The sequence below is a fragment of the Vanellus vanellus genome (genome assembly GCF_965231255.1).
Source record: "Vanellus vanellus genome assembly, chromosome: 5".
NCBI lineage: Eukaryota > Metazoa > Chordata > Aves > Charadriiformes > Charadriidae > Vanellus > Vanellus vanellus.
Genome location: NC_138910.1, coordinates 37369856 through 37390876, shown reverse-complemented (window position 1 = coordinate 37390876; position 21021 = coordinate 37369856). Strand labels below are relative to the sequence as shown.

The following is a 21021-nucleotide window of genomic DNA, read 5'->3' as shown; positions in this document are numbered from 1 at the left end:
AAAACCTACAAGGTACAGGTCAAGGTGGGTAAATATTTGTCTTCATTCTTAACCCTTCTCCACGCCAGATAATTTTGTGACTGAAAGTTTAGTATATTTTTTTTTGTTTTAATCCATAGCAATAGGGGAATGTTCTGAATTGTACAAAGGAGAAAGAACCTGGGAGAGCAAATGGTGGGAAAGCTTTCTGAGCCCTACTACTACTCTTCCTACAAGACTGACTGGAGGAGAGGTGGTCCCTCTCTTAGGAAGCTTAACAGTGTCTAGTGAGCAGTTGGCTTCATCTGCCAGCTGCTTAGCAGCTTTTTCCAGGAAAAACATATTTCTTGTGGGTAAACTGTAAAAGGAATGCCCTTAATATAGCAGTCCGTTTTCTCTTTCTGATCAGTTTTGAGACAGAGGTCCAAAACCATTTGTTTTTAAGGCACTTCTATTCTCCCTCCCCTTTTCTCCTTCCACAGCCTTCACGGAGTAGCACAGCAAAGCTTGCGTAGATTGCACCTGAATGTATTTCCATAATCTTGCTCAGGGAAAATATTCTTGAAAAGTTAAAGGTTTTTCTGCGAGTTACATTTATTTTGGATAGTCATCCATTTTTTGTGTATTAAATTAAGCATGTTTTTTTTCTATGCGTGGGGAGGATCAGCAGCTCATTGAGCCAGACAGCAACACCAGTGAGCGGAGGGGTGGTCAAATGTGCTTTTGTAGGAAAATCAGCAAGTCATCTTTATGGTTTTTATTTATGTATTTTACACTTTGGCATACATAGAATATCAGGGTGGATACGCTTAGCTAATTGTCTGACATCTAGATAAATACCTCCATTATTTGGGCATGGGATTTTAGAGAGCAGGATCACTCTGAATTTTCATTCTGACAAACAAACAAAAAATTCTTCAGAGACCCATGTAACCAGTTGGAGTTAATCAGGCTGTACACATGTGAGCAATATGTAGCAAATAAATGTAAACCAAATGAGCTTCCTATGCACTTGTTTTCCGAAAGGAAACAATGTCTTCTTCATAATTATTCTTATTATTTTACTTTTTGTCTTTGGGGTTCTAGCTCTTCATCAGACAAGAGTAATGGGAAGTGGCTTGGTAGAAATGGCATTTCTTCATGCTCCCATGGCTTTTCATAAAAATGTAACAAAAGTTTTGTGACGATCAAGTTTCTCTTGCAAAAACCTGCCAGTTTTTAGATGAAAACTTTGAGGAAGGTACCTGCTCCAGCACGGGATGCTTGAAAGCACAGCTCTGTATGTCAGCGTTAAAAAGTGCAGCACTGTGGCCGTTTCAAGAGCTTCTGCATTTAGAATAATCTGATGAAATGCAGACAGCTCTACGAACTGTTACAAAGGAAAATATGCTCATAAACCAACTTTGAACTTCCATGCTAATGAATCGCAGATTTCTTGAGCGGATTTCGTTTTTAAGCACAGAAAGATTGCTTGCTCAGACAGTGTACTTTTTTGCTCTTCTGAGACACAGAGTATAACAGGTCGACGTGCAGCTACATTGTCATTCCTTCTTTTGGTAAAAGCTTGGTGTGTTTTTATTGCTTTGGAAAAAGAATTCAGTGTAGCCTCTGGCTGCATGAAGTTTTTATCACTTTGACCGTCGTCCTGTCCCTCCTCTCCCACCCTTCCCATGTGTTTTGATGCACCAGAGTAATTTTAGAGAAATGGTTTGTTCTGAAATATTTTTGTATGAAATTCTTTTAAGGCTGGTTATTTTGATCTGTGCTAAAAGATGAGAAACTTTTTGAAAAGGAAAATACTTATAAAAAACTCTCCTGATTCCTCCTTATGTTTCCAAGTTATTTTCGTTTGTTGTTTTTTCTTTTTTTTTTTTTTCCTATTCCCAAGTGGGTGATTCTAGACAATAGGAGTCTTTGTTTGGAAGCCTAAACCACCAGTTTGGCATGGCTGTATCTATCTGTGACCTATTTAGTTTGAAGTGGGTATTTTAACTGCCTTGCGCAGCTTTGTGCAGTAGCATTGCACGGCATCTGCTGATGTTGGGAAGTTATGTGTGGAGTGGGTGTCATGAGCGTATATTTGCCTTTTGGAGATTTTGATCATTTGTGCAAATGAGTCAGTTGTTCATTTCCACTTATGGAATAAGGAAATGTGGGATAGGTTGGTATTTTGTGAAAATAACATGCTTTAACAAAGCATTGGGCGTCTCTTTAGCTGATGGTTTTATTGGTATTAGGGTGCAATCTGTATGGGGATTTCAATCTCAAAGGCTATCGATTCAGTCAACAACAAGGCAATAAATCTTGTGAAGACCATTCATTCATTTGTCGTAAAATGGATTGATTTTTATCTCACCAAATCTGTCATTGCCTCAGGCCCATTGAAGTTTGGTTGTTATCCTTATCGGGCACGCTGGTATAACCGAAGTCTGCGTGGGGCTCTGGGTACTGCTTTGAATACAAAAGAGGGTGGCAGAACGTATAAAACCTCCTCCGCATGTTGTTATAGCTGACAGTGGAAAAATGCTCATGCTTTTGTGATTAGGTAGGCTCCTGCATGAATACTGTTGGCTCTGTGTGTGCGTAGCTGGATCTCAACCCTATGAGAAGTTGGAAAAAAAAAAAAAAAAGGCAAAAAAAAAAAAAAGCGTCTTTCTTATATTAGGCAAAGGGAAACGATGTTTTTGTTCCAGCGCCGCCCGGGGAAAGAAGCAGGATTCATAAATCGGAAGAGGGAAGGGGAGTAGTGGGAAGCTCTGTATTCCCGTCTCCCTGACTCATTAAGAAAACACTGTGGCTAAACCAAAGTTGCTAAACCATCAGCTGCCCCACAGCACGGGGAGTTTCAAGGGAAGATAAGCTCCCATGTGCTCGCTCTTGCCTCGTTAGCTAAGGCTGAAATCGCTGCGATTTTGGATGGGAGATAGCTAGCTTTCCGCCACGCAAAGTCCTTATATTATGAAAACAGCTCTCATGTACTTTTAAAGTTTCTCTTTCTTATGGCTGGCAGCATAAAGTTTCCCTTTACCTAGAGGGGCTGACACGATTTACTTTGAATTGGCATAGTTAGTTACAAAGAGGCTTATTTCAATGGAAATTCTGTGAATTGGGTGACTATTCAAATTTTACAACTTCTTAAGCATTCGTAGTATGATGACACTGAGCCGGGCTGCATCGGTTCACTGCCTCTCGCCTCATGTTTATCTCAGTTAAGTCTGGCACTCGAGATCAGGGGCAAATGTTTTCGTTCAGTTTTCTCATTCCCATGCAAGCAGGCGGGTTGCGAGTTACCACTCCGTCCACTTAGGTGCAGTCATTTTGTAGTAACACCGTTGTTTCTGTAACTGATAACATTTACATTGGAAAAAGAAGGTGCCAGCTATCCCAAGCTGATAGCCAAAAGCAATTCAGCACTGAAAGAACTTTTGGTCTTTCAATTATGATTTGGAAGATGGCTTAGAGTATTCTTTTCTTTCCTTTTTCTGCAATTGCTACTCAGCATCCCTCCACATTAGCTTCCATTTATAAATTTAAATCCTGTGTCACGCAGTAAAGTGACACTGCTCCATCGGTCCAGCAGCAACAACGCACCCATATAGTGGATTTTTAAAGCAGTTCTTTTCCTGCCCTGACAACCCTGTCATCCCACCTGGAAAGTACTTGGGGAGACAAAGCGCTGTTGACTTGGCGCATCAGCCCTTTTTCTCTAATGAAAGAGTTATGTAAAATCATCATGTGATATCTACTACAATGAGGAGCAAAGGAAAAACCACGGCATAAGCTGCCTTTACAGATACGAAATAATACCCTGTGGTCAAATGACATAATCCTGGAATTAATGACCCATCAAGTAGAAGTCCTTGTAGCGGATGTATTTTAGGCTGACAAATAGCGTTGTGTAAAAACTCTGAACGTTTTCTTGAGTAAATCTAGTCAGAACATACTGCGTATTGCCTAGATAACTTTGTTTGAACGCCTGTTTAAAACGTGCATCAGTGGTTTAAATACATTTCTAACGTATTCTTGAGACACTCGAAACAAAAGAATTTAGAAACATAAGAAAAACAGCAGTGGCTATAAGAACCGTTATAGCAGTCAGGCTGACTATATTATATCAAAATCTTGGTCTGAACTTACAAATCTCTAGAGGTAGGTTTAAATCCTACCTGTATTACAGTTTGCTTCATTTAATGTGGGTACTGTTTTTAAAGGGTATGGGGGAAGGCTTTGGGTTTGGTTCTTTTCTCTCTTATGGGGGTGTGGGGGAGTCGTGTTTTTTGTTTGTTTTTTTTTTTTTTGTTTTGTTTTTTTTTTTTTATAACTAACACTGAAAAGTTATACTGTGATAAAATAATAATAAAGCCAGGGTCTGTCTTTATACTAAAACACAGAAATGCTGAAGTCAGTCCTATATCTTCCCATGACAAATCCACTTTACAGTATAGCTAAAACACCTTATTTAACTCTGATTTGTTTCAGCGAGGGCTCACATTTAAGTGTTCTTTATGTTTGTTTTCCCCAGTGAGGAACAGAATCAAATAGTTTCTCGTTTAAAGCAAGGGGATTTTTGATGACAGGTGTTTTCCGGATTTCCTCATAAAATTAGTTTCTCTTCTGGACCTGGAGGAGAGGCTCATAATCTCTTTACACAGTGTTTTCCTGGGGAGAATTTTAAATGGGGGTGGGTAAATACATTTATTTATCCAAATTGCCTAATGGAGCACATTTTACTATGTGGTGGCGATTTTTTTATGCATAACAATTCCTAATTTGTTATTTAGCCCTTCAGAAATTGTGATGCTGACTTCTCAAGTCATGACATTTGGAACATAATAAACTTGGGGTTTTGTTCATTTGCTTTCTGATTTGGTGATTTTAGGGTTTTTTTATATGCCAGCTTCTGAATATATCTCAAAGCCTCGATGGTTACCTATTAAAATAAAATTGAAGAGAGGTTTGCAATACTATCCTCAATTTACAGCCGAATCAGGGCTTTTTCAGTACTGTATAAAAAATAATTTTGTCCCCAAAAGACTGAATTTTTTGTAGCTGCCACCCTGGACGTTGGTTCTTCCTTGGGTGGGGGCAGCACCAGTAATCTGTCTTTTTTTTTTTTTTTTTTTTTTTTCTAATTGCTTTATGCTGTCTCAGCTGATGCATTCAGCTGAAACTTGAAGCAACTGATTTCCTTAACATCTTGTGATAAAATCAGATTGCTGATAATGCCGAATGGCTGCTTCCCTGCTGTTGCAAGAAGACCATTCCTTCTACTTGTTGCCTGTTGTTTTAAACTTAAATGGGATGTTTACATCCTAGACACTTTTATAGTACCTAGCACAATAGGATTCTGCTTTACACTATAAAACCGCTATACTAACTTTCATTTTAGTCCCCTAGGACTATACTTTGCGTTGTATAAGTATCCAACAGTAGAGAAAGGTGTAAAATACTGTGCCGTAACTATTCCCCAGTTTTATATTGTTTAAACCATTGTTTGGCAAGTAAAGCTGAGAGGTTTCTTTGTATTCGAGAGCAGCGGGACAAATAGAGGGTAGGAGCCAAATCGGTCTTTCTGGGCTGCGTAACCTTGGGTGTGGTTATGAGCAGAATAAACCGATTTTAAGTCCCTGATGCTGTCAGAAAGGATATAGTTCCCATCCATGTGTTCCTGTCGTCTCCCCAGCACGTTATCACCGCTTCCCTCCCCGTGCAGTCAGCTGGGTTGGTCCCTGATCCAGTTGAATATTTTTTTAGTAGGTTGCATTCTTAGGTGGTTCATGTTATTACTATGTGACCAAAAGGTAGTAGTGCCCGGACAGAGGCCGGCAGCAGGAACGTATGGACAGGAGCAGATGGGAACTCCTACCCTTTTTGGTGGCAGCTTCATCTGAAACTAACCCAGTCATGCAACTGCATCCTTTTGAGTAAAATGGTCCTTGGGTGGGTTGTTGTGAATTAAAGTCGAGGAAAGGAAAAGAAGATGATAAAAGCAGGGATTTTAGAAGTGTGCTCAAGACACTTCCCTAATTGGAAAACATCTTAGTCTGGTTTTGGTTTTACTGTGCTATGAGAACGTGACACGCAGGTCTCCAAGCTACGTTTCTGTCTCTCCAAGGGTGACAGTATAAATGTTCAAGTGTACATAAATCTGTGCAGATGTGCTAATCATCAGGCCCTCCGTGTCTTTAGCACCTATTCAGTAAGAGAGTGGAGGGGGGGCCCGACAGAAGGAAGTGGGTTTTTTTAATTACCTTTGATGAAATTAGAAAACCCACAGTAGTTCTCTAGGATGCTTTGCGCTTGGGGATGATTTTTACATAGCTCTAATGTAAGAGCAAAAGTAGTCCAGATACTTGCTTGTTTTGGCCGACGGCAGATTAGAATCACTATTGTTGTCCTTTTCATGGGATTTTCCTAATGGAAGGAACACGGTCTCTGGAGACAAAACATTCTTTACAAGGTGCAAGGCAAGCAAGGAAATTTTGATTCAGGTAGTCACAGGTCTCTGATTCATAGCGGGGTTGGGTTTGGGGATTCCCCAGCAGTCTGTGGAAGTGATGTATGGCTGTTGACCTCATTGACTCCTTTAGATTTAGGCACTGTAAACCAGCGATTTAGGTGACTTTTTTTTTTAAAAGATATGTTTTCCAGCACGTTACATCCATTTTCTTATTAGCCTGGCAAAGTTTCCATTGTTGTTCCAATGAAAGGACATAAACGTTTAAAGACTTTTAACATTTACGCTTGCAGAAATACCACTCATTAAGTTGCTTCTACCAACCTTCATCACCGAACAGTTAACATACACCAGTGCAAGTTATCCTTCATTTAACTTACTCTTCTGTATGGCAAACTCTCAAACACTTTTGTTACTGAATACCCTTTCACTTTACTCGTAGCTCGTAAGCGTGCTAGTCGCCATGCTTCGTACACTGCTGTGTCGTTCAGAATAGAGATGTTAACACTTGGTAGAGTAGTAGAAGAATTTCTGTCCCCATTCTAGCCCAAAGGCAAAACTCGCATAACTTAATCAGGGCAACGTTTCTTCTAGAAGCATTAGTCCTAACTTGGCTTTGGCACTCATCCTTGAGCAGTGCTGTAATCTGACTTGAAAGTCAAATATCTCAAGTATGAGGTATTTACTGTTTCGCTGTCAAAGATGCTGTAAACTTTGTGCTCTTACAAAAGAAGAATGTTGTATGAATGCTTCTTATGTAAAAATAGCTGTATTTGGCCGTAGGTGTAAAAATCACTAGTAATAAGAAATCCTTTTTAAAGCCTGTTTCCATGAAAGGGTGATATCCTCCAATGTTACTGTTTTCTGCTTTTCTCTGTCAAAACCAATAACTTAGCTTTTTAAAAAATTCTTACTGTACAGTTTCCGGTAAAATTCTGCTTCTTTTTTATTTTCTTTGTAGGAAACAGAGATTTTGCTCCTGATGATCCACTGGAATTTAAGTCTCATCAGTGGTTTGGAGCCTCTGTGAGATCCAAAAATGATAAAATTCTGGTAGGTTTTGATGCCCTTCAGATGCCTCAGTACTAGGATACTGTAGTGGAAGAAAACGTGTAAAGATCCAGATAACTCAGAATTTAAACAAAATCCCACTAATTTAAACTCAGAATTTAAACAAAATCCCACTAATTGTCTTTTTCAGAATTTATTGGCTAGCCTTTTTTAAGTCTTTATAAACAAAGGTGGTAGCATTTTTGGCTGGTTTTGAGGAAAGTAGTAGAATTAGTTTTCCTGAAGTTAAAATGTATTATAAATTCTTGATGAACTCTGTACAACTGTTGCTTTAAGAAATTATTATTTCTAAAATTCTTGCGATAAATCAGCTATTTCTAAAATTACAAACTGGTGATACTTCTGCCCCAGCACTTTTAGTATAAATCTTCTCTGATAACTCATGGTGTATTCGCCAAAATTTATTTTGGTTACTATATCTGTAGAAAATTGGAATTCCATCGTATTATTCTATACCCCCCAGCATTTTGAAGAGGAGTTTGTTTTCTCACTGCCGTGATTTCTTCCTTAGGCCTGTGCCCCACTGTACCACTGGAGGACTGAAACAAAACAAGAGAGAGAGCCTGTAGGAACTTGTTACCTACTTTCGGGATCTAAATCTGTGGAATATGCACCCTGCAGGTCAAGTAAGTGTAGAGCACTTTGTTGCTTTTCTGTCGGGAATTTCTCCTGTGTTTTATTTTGTGTATGTTTGAAGCGGGATGTTTTACAAGTATGTCTCCCTTCCATGTATAGTCTCATAGCAACTAGAAAAAAAAAAGCTAAGCTAGATCCAGACATCTGAATTCTCCTCCGGTTGATGTGCAGGATGCAGACCTTGTTTTCTCTACTGTAGGCCTGAAGAAAAGCTTAGATCCAAATATTGTTGGAATTGAGGACTTCGGTTTCTGGAAGGACCGCTACTGTAGTAATCACTCGAGCAAAATTATGTAGCAAGTGCTTTTTCAAAGATAAGCTCCAGAATTTTATAAAGCTTAATTATTGTTATTCAAGTAATTTAAAGAGAGCGCTCATTTTAGAAGACAAGGTTTTTCACAAGTAGTTTCTGATTTCCCCGTATGCATACATATGTAGTGATGCATTGTTTTAATTATCTTCATTGTCAAACATTTTGAGTCTTAATTTCCAAACGCTTTGCATCTATATCATGTATCTGAGTTGGTAGACCTTTTTTAAAATATAAGAGTCTGAAAGTTGAACGTTCAAGCTAGGATTAATTTTTTTTTTAATTTGATGAAAATCATTGGTGAACAGCAGGAATGAAACCCAGTGTAGTCCAACATAAAAAGAAGTTTAATAAGCGTATATTAAACTAAATCATGCTAGTTAAATAGTCACATTTCCAAATAAGGGGGTCTCAGCATTTCTACTCTGGAGGTGTAAAATCGTAACATCAACTCAGCCATAACAAGTGTTGCTGGGATGAGTCTCAGATTAAATACAAAGAAATATGAAGTTGCTTTTTACTTTGACTTCGTTAGGCTAGAACATATGTTAATGTTATGTGTATGTTAGGCCAGGCCTGACGTTGTTACAGCATTGGTTGAGAGTTGTCGATAAAGTACTGATTTAGGAGAAAAAAAAGATTCCAAGGTTCAGGTTCAGGAGCGCAAAGTTATTAGGAAGTTGCATTGGAAAGTATCTGCATAATCATCTTATCTAGTACTGATAATGTTTATTTTTCTTTCTCTTTTCTATTCATTCTTTTTTGTAGCCACTATCGATGCAGATGGACAGGGATTTTGTCAAGGTGGATTTAGTATTGACTTTACAAAGGTATGGGATTATTTCTCAATTCCTACGAGTCAGCAGACAGTTGCAAGTTAATGACAACCCTGATACAGACCACATACAAGCACAGCTATTATGAAACTAAATGTAAAGTACCATTCCTGAGGGGAAAATACCACAACAAAACACATCCTTGTAAATAAACAAAAAAAATTTCAAATCATTCCAGTATTATAAACCTGTTTCTCCCTACATCTTCACAGCAGCACGCTTTCATCTCTTGTAGGAGTCACGTCCAGAACAAATAATCTGCTTTTCCAGCCTCATGCCATAAACCTCTCTGCTGCAGTTAGTCCTGAAGTGAACTGTGTAGTAGTCAGGTTTTCTGAGGCGCTTATTTTGAAGGGATCAGTGCATAGCTAGTGTTACTTCTTGAGGAAGAGTAACTTACTGCTGAAGGGAAGTGGTAAACGATGTTCTTGCGAATTATGTGTTGTTTTTCTCGTCAGCTAGCAGAAGTAGACTTTTTCTTTTTTTGCCATGTTTCTTCTACATTTATGTTCTCCCTGCCTTTTATACTTCTTTTTTTCTATTTTAAAAATTCACAATTACTTTTTAAATCCAAGCACAATCAAACTGCACAAATCTGAGAACTAACTATAGGGGGTTTTATATATTGTACAGCTAAATTGTTTAAGCGTAGTCTGGACATGTTAAGACCATGCGAGTCCTATTTGTGATGTGGCAATTTTTTGGGTTCTTCACATCTTACGATCGGGTCATATCCCTTCTCTCTTTGCCCAAGGACACTTGGTTTTCTTCCAGAGGAAACTGCAAAGTGCAGTATAAGACTGTAAGTGTTTGAGGTGTTTTGCATCCACCCCTCAGGCTTACTGTGCAGGCTCTAGCCCCAGTTAAAACCAACCTTGGGCTCTAATCCAAAACCCTAGCTGAGTGGGCAAGCCTGGGTAGAAAGTGTCTCCAAATCTCTGACCTAGATTTTTCTGAGTGGTGAATATGGTAGTTTTTAAGATTAAAACCTGAATAAGTGGCTTCATTATGCAGCGAAGCCTATGGCCCAATCCAGTACTTAGGGAGCAAATTCCCAGCACTGGGTTAACTAATGTGGTTAAAGTTTCATAAAATGGTTTGTGGATTGCAGTTGTACCAAGGAATAAGGAGCAGGGGAAGTACATAACAGCTTTTCTGAATTAGACGTTTCTAAAGACAAGTTACAGAAAGTGGCAGGGCTCGAAGATGAAACTGGTTTTGTGTACTGACCCAAAACCGTGTTATGATTGCAAGTTTCCTCGTAATTGTATTTCTGTTGCCTTAGATTTATGTGGGTAGAAGGCTCTGTTACAATAAAGGCAGAACTCTACTTAAAATTTTACATGGATGAAACAGAGAAGCAAGTCAGCGAAGGCATATTGTTTGTTATCTTAGCGTTTTAGGAGATGCATTTTTAATTAATCGTGCCTTCAAAAAATAAAATGTATTGAGGTCAGTGAAGCTACACTGATACATATACATGGGATTACTTCCCATAAACGTAGGACATGTTCTCTTGTCGTTAGGTATGCTTAATGTGTTTTTTCTTTTTTCTTTTTTTTTGTTTTCCCTCCCCTCCAAGGGAGACAGAGTGCTACTTGGAGGACCTGGAAGTTTTTACTGGCAAGGTGAGATATGTCATTTAAGTCACAGAGAAGTTGACCTCTGATTTTTCTCTTTACCCTCTTTGTCATTTGTATCCACACTCCTCCAATCACTGTCAAAGCCTTTGTCAGTAAGAAAACTAACAGAAATAATTTTTCTTCATCCTTCAAAATACTTCCTGAATAATCAAGGCAACCACAGAGTAAAGTTGAAGTAGTAATTGTGTAGATGGGACTTTTGTCTTTGAAATAACTCTATGGTCATTTTAAAGGCATTTTCCCAGGAATGTGGTATTTGTTTCCACCAGCAGAGTAAGTTTCCTTTAGGATAGTTTGTTTGTTGTTTCAAAATCTACATGTTTTGTAATTTCTGACAGACATGTGAAACATGTATTTTCAATGAGACATGTACCCTGCAAAGAGAACTATCTTTATTTTCCTTTGACGGCAAAGATGTATTGTGTTTGTTTATTATTGATCTGTTTGTGCCTTGGTGCGGGTTTTACCTCTAACTGCGCTATTTACACAGAACATTACCTGTGTATTTTGCTAATGTGGGCTTCAGTCAGTATTTGTTTGCAGGATCATTCAGTGTTTAGCTATAGCTCTCTGTTCGAAAGATGGTGCTGCTACCATCAGGACATAACTGCCAAACTCTGCTGCCTGTTTTTTAATGTAAATGCTAATGTTTATGAAAGATTTTCTGTGTCACACCACCTTACGTGTAGGTGCAGCAGCACAAGAGGCTTTTTTCCAGCCCTATGTTTTAAATTCTGAACAAAATGGAATGATTGAAACTAAACTGCAGATACAGTATAATCAGTATAATATAGATTATGTTTATATGCTCATTTTACTGTTTTTTGGCAAAAGTTGACATCTCATCTGCTGAAACAACCTTATTCTCTTCTACTACTACCAAAAAAAGAAAAATCTCAGCTCTGAATAGAAAACAATAGTATACTTATAAAAACTAGGTTTTTCACCCCAAATTTTTATTCCACATTCCGAGATGCTGGAGGAGTAGTTTTTCCTATACTTCATACATGTATGAATAAGTGAAGCAAGTGCTCTTCTGAAAAAATTTCTTTTGTGATTCAAGATTAAATTTAAACTTAAAGAATGTAATGAGGTCACCACCTAGTGGCCAGTGAAGTGAAAACAGAGAACGCGGTGATACACTATGCTCATCTTCTGAGCTTCTTGTCTGCCATATTAAACTCTCATGTTATGGTATTTAGGTAAGGAGCGATGACCGAGTTCTGCAATACCATAAGCATACGCTTACTGTTACTGAGCAGTCCCATTTAAGTCCTGGCCTGTATGTAGGAGCGGCTTCTCTTTTCAGCGAGATCTCTTTGTGTGCTTTTGATTAAACATGTGCATAAATCTTTCCTGAAGTAGGATCCAAATTTTCACTGATATCCTTTCTAACGCTGCTGCTGTTGGCTATTTTCCGGTCGGTATTGTGGAAGAGTTGTTGCTTTAGAAGCAAGCATTCTGTAAATGAGTCCTGTTGCTTGTTGAATGAGTGCACGCCTATTTTATTTGTGGTTTTAAGCTGTTTTGTTTCTCTTTAGGCCAACTTATTTCTGATCGAGTGACAGAGATTGTGGCTAAATATGACTCCAAAGTCTACAGTACGAAGTATGACGACCAGTTAGCAACCAGACCTGCCAGTGCTGCTTTTGATGACAGCTACTTGGGTGCGTGGTTTGAAAAGCAAGAAAACCTAGCTGTGCCTGAAAAACTCTCTTGTGCTAAACATATTTACGTCTAAATCACAGTACTATTAATTCAATACTTGACAGATAACTAAAGAGCTACATACCTGAAAATGCAGTAATTTATATATGACGGAAACTTAGTTATCTTGCCATAGGCTTGATTCAAAAAGCACTTGATGACAAAATAAATGGAAATATTTCCATTAGTGTTTTGTGCTCTTTGAGGCTGAATGTGGGAATGGCCAAGGTATGATTCTTATGTGAGGTCACATACTTTTTTTTTTTGTTTTAAGAAAAGCAGCTATTTGTAAATAATCTACCAAAACAAAATAAACATGATTCTTTCACATTTTTGGGAAGAAAAATAATGAAGAGAGTCCCTTAGAGGAGTGGAAGGTCATCATTTAGCTTCATATGTGTCTAACTGGGTACAGAAGAAAGCAAGGATAGACCAGGACAGTTCCCAGGATGATAACTTCAAAATTTTAAATTTTAAATTTTCATCTTCTGATCCCACATTCATGGATGCCAATGAATTACAGTCTTCTGTTCATAGTCTAAGCTACTTAGAGGCAATGTTTATTCCATTGCTTTTTAAGATGAAGGAAGAGGACTCTGCATACAGACCTATGAAGAGTGTAAAGAAAGGAAAGTGTAAAGGTTTAATAAGGCTTTTAAAGTGATTTACTAATTTTGTCTGTCGATCAGGTTATTCGGTGGCTGTTGGAGACTTCAATGGTGATGGCATAGAAGGTAAGACCCTTGCTTCGGTAAAAAAGTCATGTTAATATGCTGGGCAGGTCTTTCAAATGAATGGTATAGAACAAACAATACAGTGCACAGGAAATTGTATAAAGCTTTAGGAATGAGCTGCTCTGTTCAAGCAATGTCATTGTGCTTTGGGACCTGAATGTTACCTGAGTGTCTTGCTTTATATTTCAGATTTCGTATCTGGAGTCCCAAGAGCAGCAAGAACTCTGGGCATGGTAGGACATTTGAAACATTACACTTTACAATAAATAAAAAAGATGAATATTGTTGGTTTGCTGTAATGTGTATTTCTCCACGTGCAGGTGTCTATTTACAATGGGAAAAACATGTCTTCCATGTACAACTTCACTGGAGAGCAGGTATGTAGCTTTATTCGGTGTGGTGGGTGACCGGGAGGCTATTTTTATAGAAAGGTGACATGTTGAGGCACTATTTAGGGTACTAGAACGTATAAATTCTGTATGTTATTAGCTTATGTGCCAAAAAAAAAATAATTATAAAGCCTGTAGGAATCCTAAAAATATATGTTTTATGAGTTCCTGTTTTGTAGTACTACTTAGAAAAACAGTCTTATTTAAATGAAGGAAATGCTGCCTATTTTGAGGAGTGGGAAGGAGGACTGGATCGTGAAAGGGGGAATGGGGAAGGGAATTGATCGGTGTACTTCCTAGCAGAGTCAGGAAGAGAAAGGAAAATAAAAGGAGAAAGGAGACAAAAAACGTTGTGGTATATATTACCATCTCCCTAACATCTTCTCTATGCAACTTTGTATAAACTTGTTTGTGTGTTTATATAGCTACAACTCATAAGTTTGCTTTGAATTTTGTTTTCCAGATGGCTGCCTATTTTGGGTATTCAGTGGCTGCCACAGATATTAATGGAGACAAGTAAGTGCCGCTTTCTCCCTACTGCCACCCAACTTGTTTCTGGAAAGAAAAAAAGAAGCTTTTATTAAAAAGTCTTTCCTACAATATAGATTTCTGTCTTTGTTACTGGTTTAACATGTATTTGTGCAACATACTTTCTTGCTAGCGCTCAACATTTGTTTTTAACAATTGCAGATATTTTTTTTGTATTTGTGTAAATAATTACACGTGTACGTATTCACACACTTTAAGTGCATTTAATTCTGGTATATGTGTGCTTACTTCATCATTAAATATTTGCCTTTAGTTGCAATTTAAAGATAGGTAACTTTCATCTTAATATTGACTTCGGTGCTGAGTTAGTTCTAATGAATGCTTAAGAGAACGCAACTGAATTTTCATGCTCTTACTGAAGAACCTTATCCTTCTTTGGTCCAGTTATACAGATCTGTTTATTGGAGCCCCTCTTTTTATGGATCGAGGTTCTGATGGGAAACTTCAAGAGGTCGGCCAGGTTTCCATTTGCCTTCAGCGAGCCTCTGGAGGGTTTCAGATCACAAAGCTGAATGGGTTTGAGATATTTGCGAGATTCAGCAGTTCTATTGCACCTCTGGGGGATCTAGATCAGGATGGCTTCAACGGTAGGACATTATTTATCGATCGGTATTTTCAGCTCATAGACGAAATCTAGGCAGCACACTGAATGTGGATTCGGCATACAAACATTAGGCATTCTAACCATGACTGAATGTTGGACACTAAGGTCTAGACTCCTTTCGATGCTTGTATGCTACTCCCAAGAATGCTAACAGGAGTTACATGTATGCATCGAGCAGAGACTATACCATTTAAACTACAGAATGGATTATTTTAGCTGTTACACTGATCAGTTTATTACTTTCTAAGTGATAAGTACAGTAGAAACTTCGACAAAGTATCTGACTCTCCACTGTGACTTGTTAGGACATCTTCAATATAATTTTCTTGTTTCCATTGCTTAAAGTCAGTTTTCCTCTCCAGAAACACAATGATGACTGAAAAGAAGGATTTGTTTCACAGAGCTGGTTAAAAATGTTCCGATAGAAGAGTCTTTCCTGAGAAAAGTCTAGGTTTTTATTTTTTATTTATTATTTCAAAAAGCAAGAAACGGTGAAAATATCCCATGACAACTACGACCATCTGTGCCAAGAGCTGAGTGTGTTGAGCGAGTATTTGGATGAGAAGTCTGCGTCTGATACAGCTGAAGCTGTGGACTCTCAAAGCTGCTGCCAGTGCCTCTTGTTACTTTCCCTTAGGAATGGAGAGCAACGAAACAGACAAAAATCATATAGTTTTGGACCGAGACTTCCCGGAATCCTAGGGAGAACACTTTGTTTTGCAAGTTATGCTCCGGTGTTTCCTAAAGAGTGGTAGGAATTTGAGTTCCACAAAAAATGCTCATTTTTGGTTTTTCCATTCTGCTTGAAAGATCAAAAATTATAATAGGCTAATGTTTCAAATTCCCAGGTAGCTCTAACTTATTTTTTTAATTGCAACATTGGCATTTTCTCTAATCTTCAGCTTTCTTTAATTATCTTGGAAATATCTCATTCTATATCTACAATAGTTGAATTTTAAATGTAGAAGAGATGTGACAAGCAGTATAATTTGTTCCAGCAACTCATCCATTAAGTGATATTAAGTGGATAAGTGATTTATCCATTAATAGATAAAACTTGATTTTTAGGCCACCTATAAGTATGTTAATTTCAAAGTCTCTTTTAGTAATGTGCCAGTTTGAACGTGATGTATATTTCGGAGCTCAAAATGTTTCATGCCATTGCTTTTGATGAGGTTAATGTTTAGATTTTAATTGCTAATAGTATACAGAATGAGCATGAAGATGCAATACCAATACAACTATTTACAGAAGACTTTGGAAAGGTTACAGCTGATAGCCAAAAATACGGTCACTTGATAAGATTATCCAAACAATGTTTTGATTCCATCATATTTCAATCTGAAATACACTGTAGGTGAGAAAATCATAGCTAAAAGTTGCCTCTTTGTGATTACTTTGCCATTATTTAGTCTAGTTTTTTAGTCTTTTTTCCCCTGCTCTGTTTCATTTTGGGAGTGTTAATTAAAATGCTTTCCATCACAGTATGGTGCAAGATTGGAATTTCTACTTTTTTCATAAAGTTTGTAAGGATGAGTCAAAAGTACAAAATGGTGAACTTTTGAGTCCTTGTTCTTTTCATGAAACTTTCTCAAATTTAAGGAACAAGGAGGGAATAATGTAATTACTCTGTATGGTGTTTAATATTTAAACATTTTCATGTTTGGTCTTTGAACCAACTGCAGAAATCTTGACTCTAGATCCCATGTACACTTCTAAGGCTGTCCTTATGGAGAGTCCAATTAGCATTTTGTTTATTACTGTTTATCAGTTATTGATAATGAGTACTCTCAAATTTAGTAAGCTTTAAGAGGTAGCGTAATTGCACTAACTGAAAGTTCTCCATAAAACGCATTGCCAAGCCATGACCAGGATAGGCTGGAATTTGATATTTACCATTGTTTTAGGCTGATTTAAATTTTCCAGAATTATTAAAATGTCACACCCTTTGGAGGAACATGAGTGTGTTGATGAAATGGGCAGATAGTCCCGCTTGCTTTTCTGATTTAGTGCCAGCAGTGACTAATTCTGGGGGTTTAATAGTCTCAAAAGCATCTCAAATCCATATGATTTGGCTGTATGTCGGTTACTGAAGTGCAGAAGTGTTTGCAGAACAATTTCTTTCCCTCCTCCCCCACCCCATGAAAGTCTATGATGTATGTTCTTGTTAAACTTTTATACTTTTGAGAAAATCCAGCATCCAATTAAAAAAGAAAAGTTGTTGGTCATCAATTTAAAGGCCAGTTGCATTTCCTCCCTACTGACACACATTGAAACTGTAACATCAGAAATTATCGATCAATCTAAGCACAATTATATTCTCCTAGTCTGGGTCTGGAAATGCTGAGGATTGTTCTTTTGGTTTACAGATATTGCAGTTGCTGCACCATATGGTGGAGAGGACAAGAGAGGACTTGTCTATATCTACAATGGAAGAGCAAATGGTTTGAATGCAGTCCCATCTCAAATTCTTGAAGGCCAGTGGGCTGCTCGCACTATGCCACCCAGCTTTGGGTACTCGCTGAAGGGAGCCACAGATGTGGACAAAAATGGATATCCAGGTCCTTTGCTCTAAGTGTCGCTTTAGAATAACTTAATGGTAGCCCCTCCTGTGACTAACAGCATATTTTAAAAAATAAATTATAACGTGTAATACTTCTCCTTTCTTCCTAGACTTGATTGTTGGAGCCTTTGGTGTCGATACAGCTGTTTTGTATAGGTAAGCATCACTCTATGCTTTCAAATAAGCGCGAGCAGAATGAAAGCTCGGTGGCATTCTTGAGTTACAAAAGAAAGCAGGATGAGGGAAGTCTGAAATTCTGCCACTCCACCTTCCAAACTGTTGGAAGTAAAAAAAGGTTATACTGCTGTTTTCCCTGAGTAACTCTACAGTCTGCCATCTATTATGTGTCTTTCTCAATAATCTGTTGTTAAAATGTAAATAAACTGTCTTCAGGGCTTTCTGAGTGACAGTTTTCTAGATTCTGACGCATACAGGGTGCTGCTAGCTATTGCACTGCAATCCTGACATTCTCATCCAAACTTGCTCATTTTGGGAAAATACCGTATTTGTCTGTGCTGGAAATAGATAGGATGTCCTCTTAACACCGTTGTCTGTGTTCTGACTCTGGTGGTAATGAAAAAGCACAGAAAAGCTTCCTGCTTTTCCCTAATCTAGTAAATGATTATTTGTTGTTCTCGCAGTTTCACTAAACATTGTCTAAGCGCGTATGTGTATATGTCACAGTTTGATGGGGAGGGTATTGTCTGACATGGTGTTGAACGCTGTTCAAGAGGATGTTTTCTTTGCAGGGCTAGACCGGTTATTAGAGTAAATGCTGCCCTAGAAGTTAATCCAACCATCCTAAATCCAGAAAACAAAGCCTGTTCACTGTCAGATGTGAAAGTTTCTTGGTAAGCTGTGTAACTTTGTTTTCCTTTGAGGGGAGGCAACTTTCTGTTTTTTATTTTCATACGCTTGTTTTTGAAAGGATTCAGCTGGTCAGCTAATTAAAAAAAGGCAGTCAAACAGATTTTTTTTTTCTGAAAGAACAGACAGTACAAACTAAGAACTCTTTGACAGCAGGGGGAGGACCAACAATTGTCTTCAACAGATTCTAGACTGACTCCTAAATTACATCCTATCTGCAGAGATTGCCAGTTGTCTGCGTTGAGTAGAGTAAGATCTTCCCAAGATGGTGACAGATCACACCGCTTTTGCAACTGTTTTACCCATTAGCTAACACTTAGGTAAAAAATAGAGCGGGCTTATGGACAACACTTGGGAAATTATCTGCTCTGCAAACTGGTTTTGGTTCTTGTTCCTAGACTATTATCCAAACCCACTTTTCCTTTCTAGCGTCTAACTTCCTTTTCAACTCAGTACGCCAGTTCCTTCTAGCTTTAAAAATAAACGAGCCATGTTTGATTTTTGGGAGGTGCTGCTTCAGAGGTGGCTGTTCCTACATGAATCAAGACTCCAAAGCTTTGCATTGCTGTCTACTTATAGGTTATAGTTTCTCTCCCTCCAGTAGAAGATAGCTTTTGGGAGTGAGCTAGAGTCTCAAAAGAGAATGCCTTTAAACTGAGAAAAACAGTAAAGAATTTTAGAAGAAGATGAGAGAAAAAGTGTGTGAAATTAATCTTTCCTTTTCTTCCAAAACAGCTTCAAAGTAAAGTTCTGCTTAAAAGCGGATGGCAAAGGAAAGCTCCCTAATTCCCTCAGTAAGTTCTGCTAGTTTAAAAACTTTAAAGCCTTTTTCATATTGTTTGCAGTCATGAGCGCTGGTCATCGTTCTTTTTTGTTATTGAAACAGTTGTCTACCCTTTACAGCACAATCTTACCAGTTCAGTAACCATATATATCTATATGACTGTCTTAAGCAGTTCTTTTGCTGAAATGGTGTTGAAGTCAATAGGATTTGAGCATACTTGGGACTTTAGCCTTACATTTAACCTCTTGGTGGAACTAGTTTTGGAAAGTCCTTTGCATTTTACAGAATTAAGATCAACTCTCATTGAGGGGAGTTTTAGACAAGAATATTCAAGTATGTGCATTTTTAGGCCTGGACAGTATAGGCAAGCCCCAAGGGACTTGTCACATTTCTCTTGAGATCATGACCTTCTGATAGATATCACTGATTTTTGCATCAGATTCTCTGGATCGAAATCAGGAAAAGATTGTTTCAAGCAGATTTTTAAGTTGTCTTTAAGATTTTGTATTGTGGCAGACAGCCTGCTACGATCAGATTTTGTCTACTGATTATAAAAGCTTTTCCTTATTTTCTGTATGGCACGTACAGAGGTGGCACAATCTGAGAAGATTCATATAAATAGCTGTTACATATTTTAAATTTCATTATTTATATCAAATATGTGAAGTAATTAGACTAGCGAGACAGTTTAATTATGTGCAGGATTGCTTTAACATTTTTGGGAGGGGAAATTAACCTTTGTTGTTGCAGTTCTATCTATAGCAATTATAAATGTATCAGTGCTCTTGTATGTTTCCAGTTTTTAAGGAAAAAGCAGAGTCTAATTTAGGACAACAGCAGTGCTTGTTAGTTACTGTATTGAGAACTAGTAACAGATTTTATATTGAAAGAAGTGGAAGTTTTAAAAATTTCAAGTACTAGGTTTTCATTGTGGCTGAAAATCAGCTTTTAGCTCCGTTTCTGCTGGGAATCTGCACTGGGTTTGTTTGAATGTAATACCCCTAACCTAAATGCTTTGGATTGGACAGATTTCCAAGTGGAGCTGCTGTTGGATAAACTTAAGCAGAAAGGAGCTATAAGGAGAGCTCTCTTCCTCCACAGCAAACAGCCTAGCCACTCGAAGAACATGACTATTACAAAGGGGGGCAAAATGAATTGTGAAGAACTTGATGCCTTTTTGAGGGTAAGTACCATTTGTGGTTTAGGCGAATAATTTTTGGTGTGTTGTCTGTTACGAGTTTCGTGTGTGAAGTGTTTAAAAAAAAATATAACAAAGAAATGCTAGAGAAACTTCATGCCCAATGGATAGACCTAAAATTACTAAAACCATATGTCTGTCCTGGGTTATCACTTCTGCCAGATGATGAACGACGGATATTATTGTGACTAAGGTCCTGGTCACTAAATGGATTGGAAATTCAATTCTGAACTTTGTTAATGGCTTCTTGGACAAGTTGTCTAGGCACAAAATTAGTTAAAATTTCCAAGGAACATGCAAGTCACTAAGCAGAGGTTGTGCTTCTACTTTGGAGGTAAAAGAACACAGTAAAATAGGGATCTGCACTAAAAAGCAAAGTTCAGCAAATAACAGAGGAGACAGAGAAAGCTAAAATAGTAAGTTTGCTTTTTCTGTCTTTTTGTTTTAGTCCCCGCAAATGTGGACAGATGCTAACATAATTAAAAAGTGTAACCCAGTAGAAGAAACACTGCCTGAAATAAGGAAGGACTTTTGAAAGTGTAGCTATGTAAGTTAGATGTAGCTCAGATTTATCTCTGAGTACTTATAAATCAAACGTAAACAATACTTACTCCCCTCTCCAAAAAAACCCCAATAAAAATACTAGTAATCATTAAGGACTTATGGAGGGTAGGTAATACCTTTCTTTGACTGG

At 37.9% G+C, this 21021-nt stretch overlaps 1 protein-coding gene across 1 annotated transcript in view; it reads left to right on the top strand.

Annotated features, from left to right (window-relative positions):
• ITGAV (integrin subunit alpha V) overlaps window positions 1-21021 on the top strand; it is a 44825-nt gene that overhangs the window by 9364 nt on the left and 14440 nt on the right. The window contains exons 3-17 of the mRNA XM_082484136.1: window positions 7405-7489; window positions 8019-8133; window positions 9222-9283; window positions 10872-10917; window positions 12474-12599; window positions 13329-13373; window positions 13563-13606; window positions 13694-13750; window positions 14226-14278; window positions 14696-14898; window positions 17285-17476; window positions 17589-17634; window positions 18228-18329; window positions 19081-19139; window positions 20158-20312. Coding sequence (XP_082340262.1) covers window positions 7405-7489; window positions 8019-8133; window positions 9222-9283; window positions 10872-10917; window positions 12474-12599; window positions 13329-13373; window positions 13563-13606; window positions 13694-13750; window positions 14226-14278; window positions 14696-14898; window positions 17285-17476; window positions 17589-17634; window positions 18228-18329; window positions 19081-19139; window positions 20158-20312 — 1390 coding nt within the window. The remainder of the gene's footprint in view (window positions 1-7404; window positions 7490-8018; window positions 8134-9221; window positions 9284-10871; window positions 10918-12473; window positions 12600-13328; window positions 13374-13562; window positions 13607-13693; window positions 13751-14225; window positions 14279-14695; window positions 14899-17284; window positions 17477-17588; window positions 17635-18227; window positions 18330-19080; window positions 19140-20157; window positions 20313-21021) is intronic.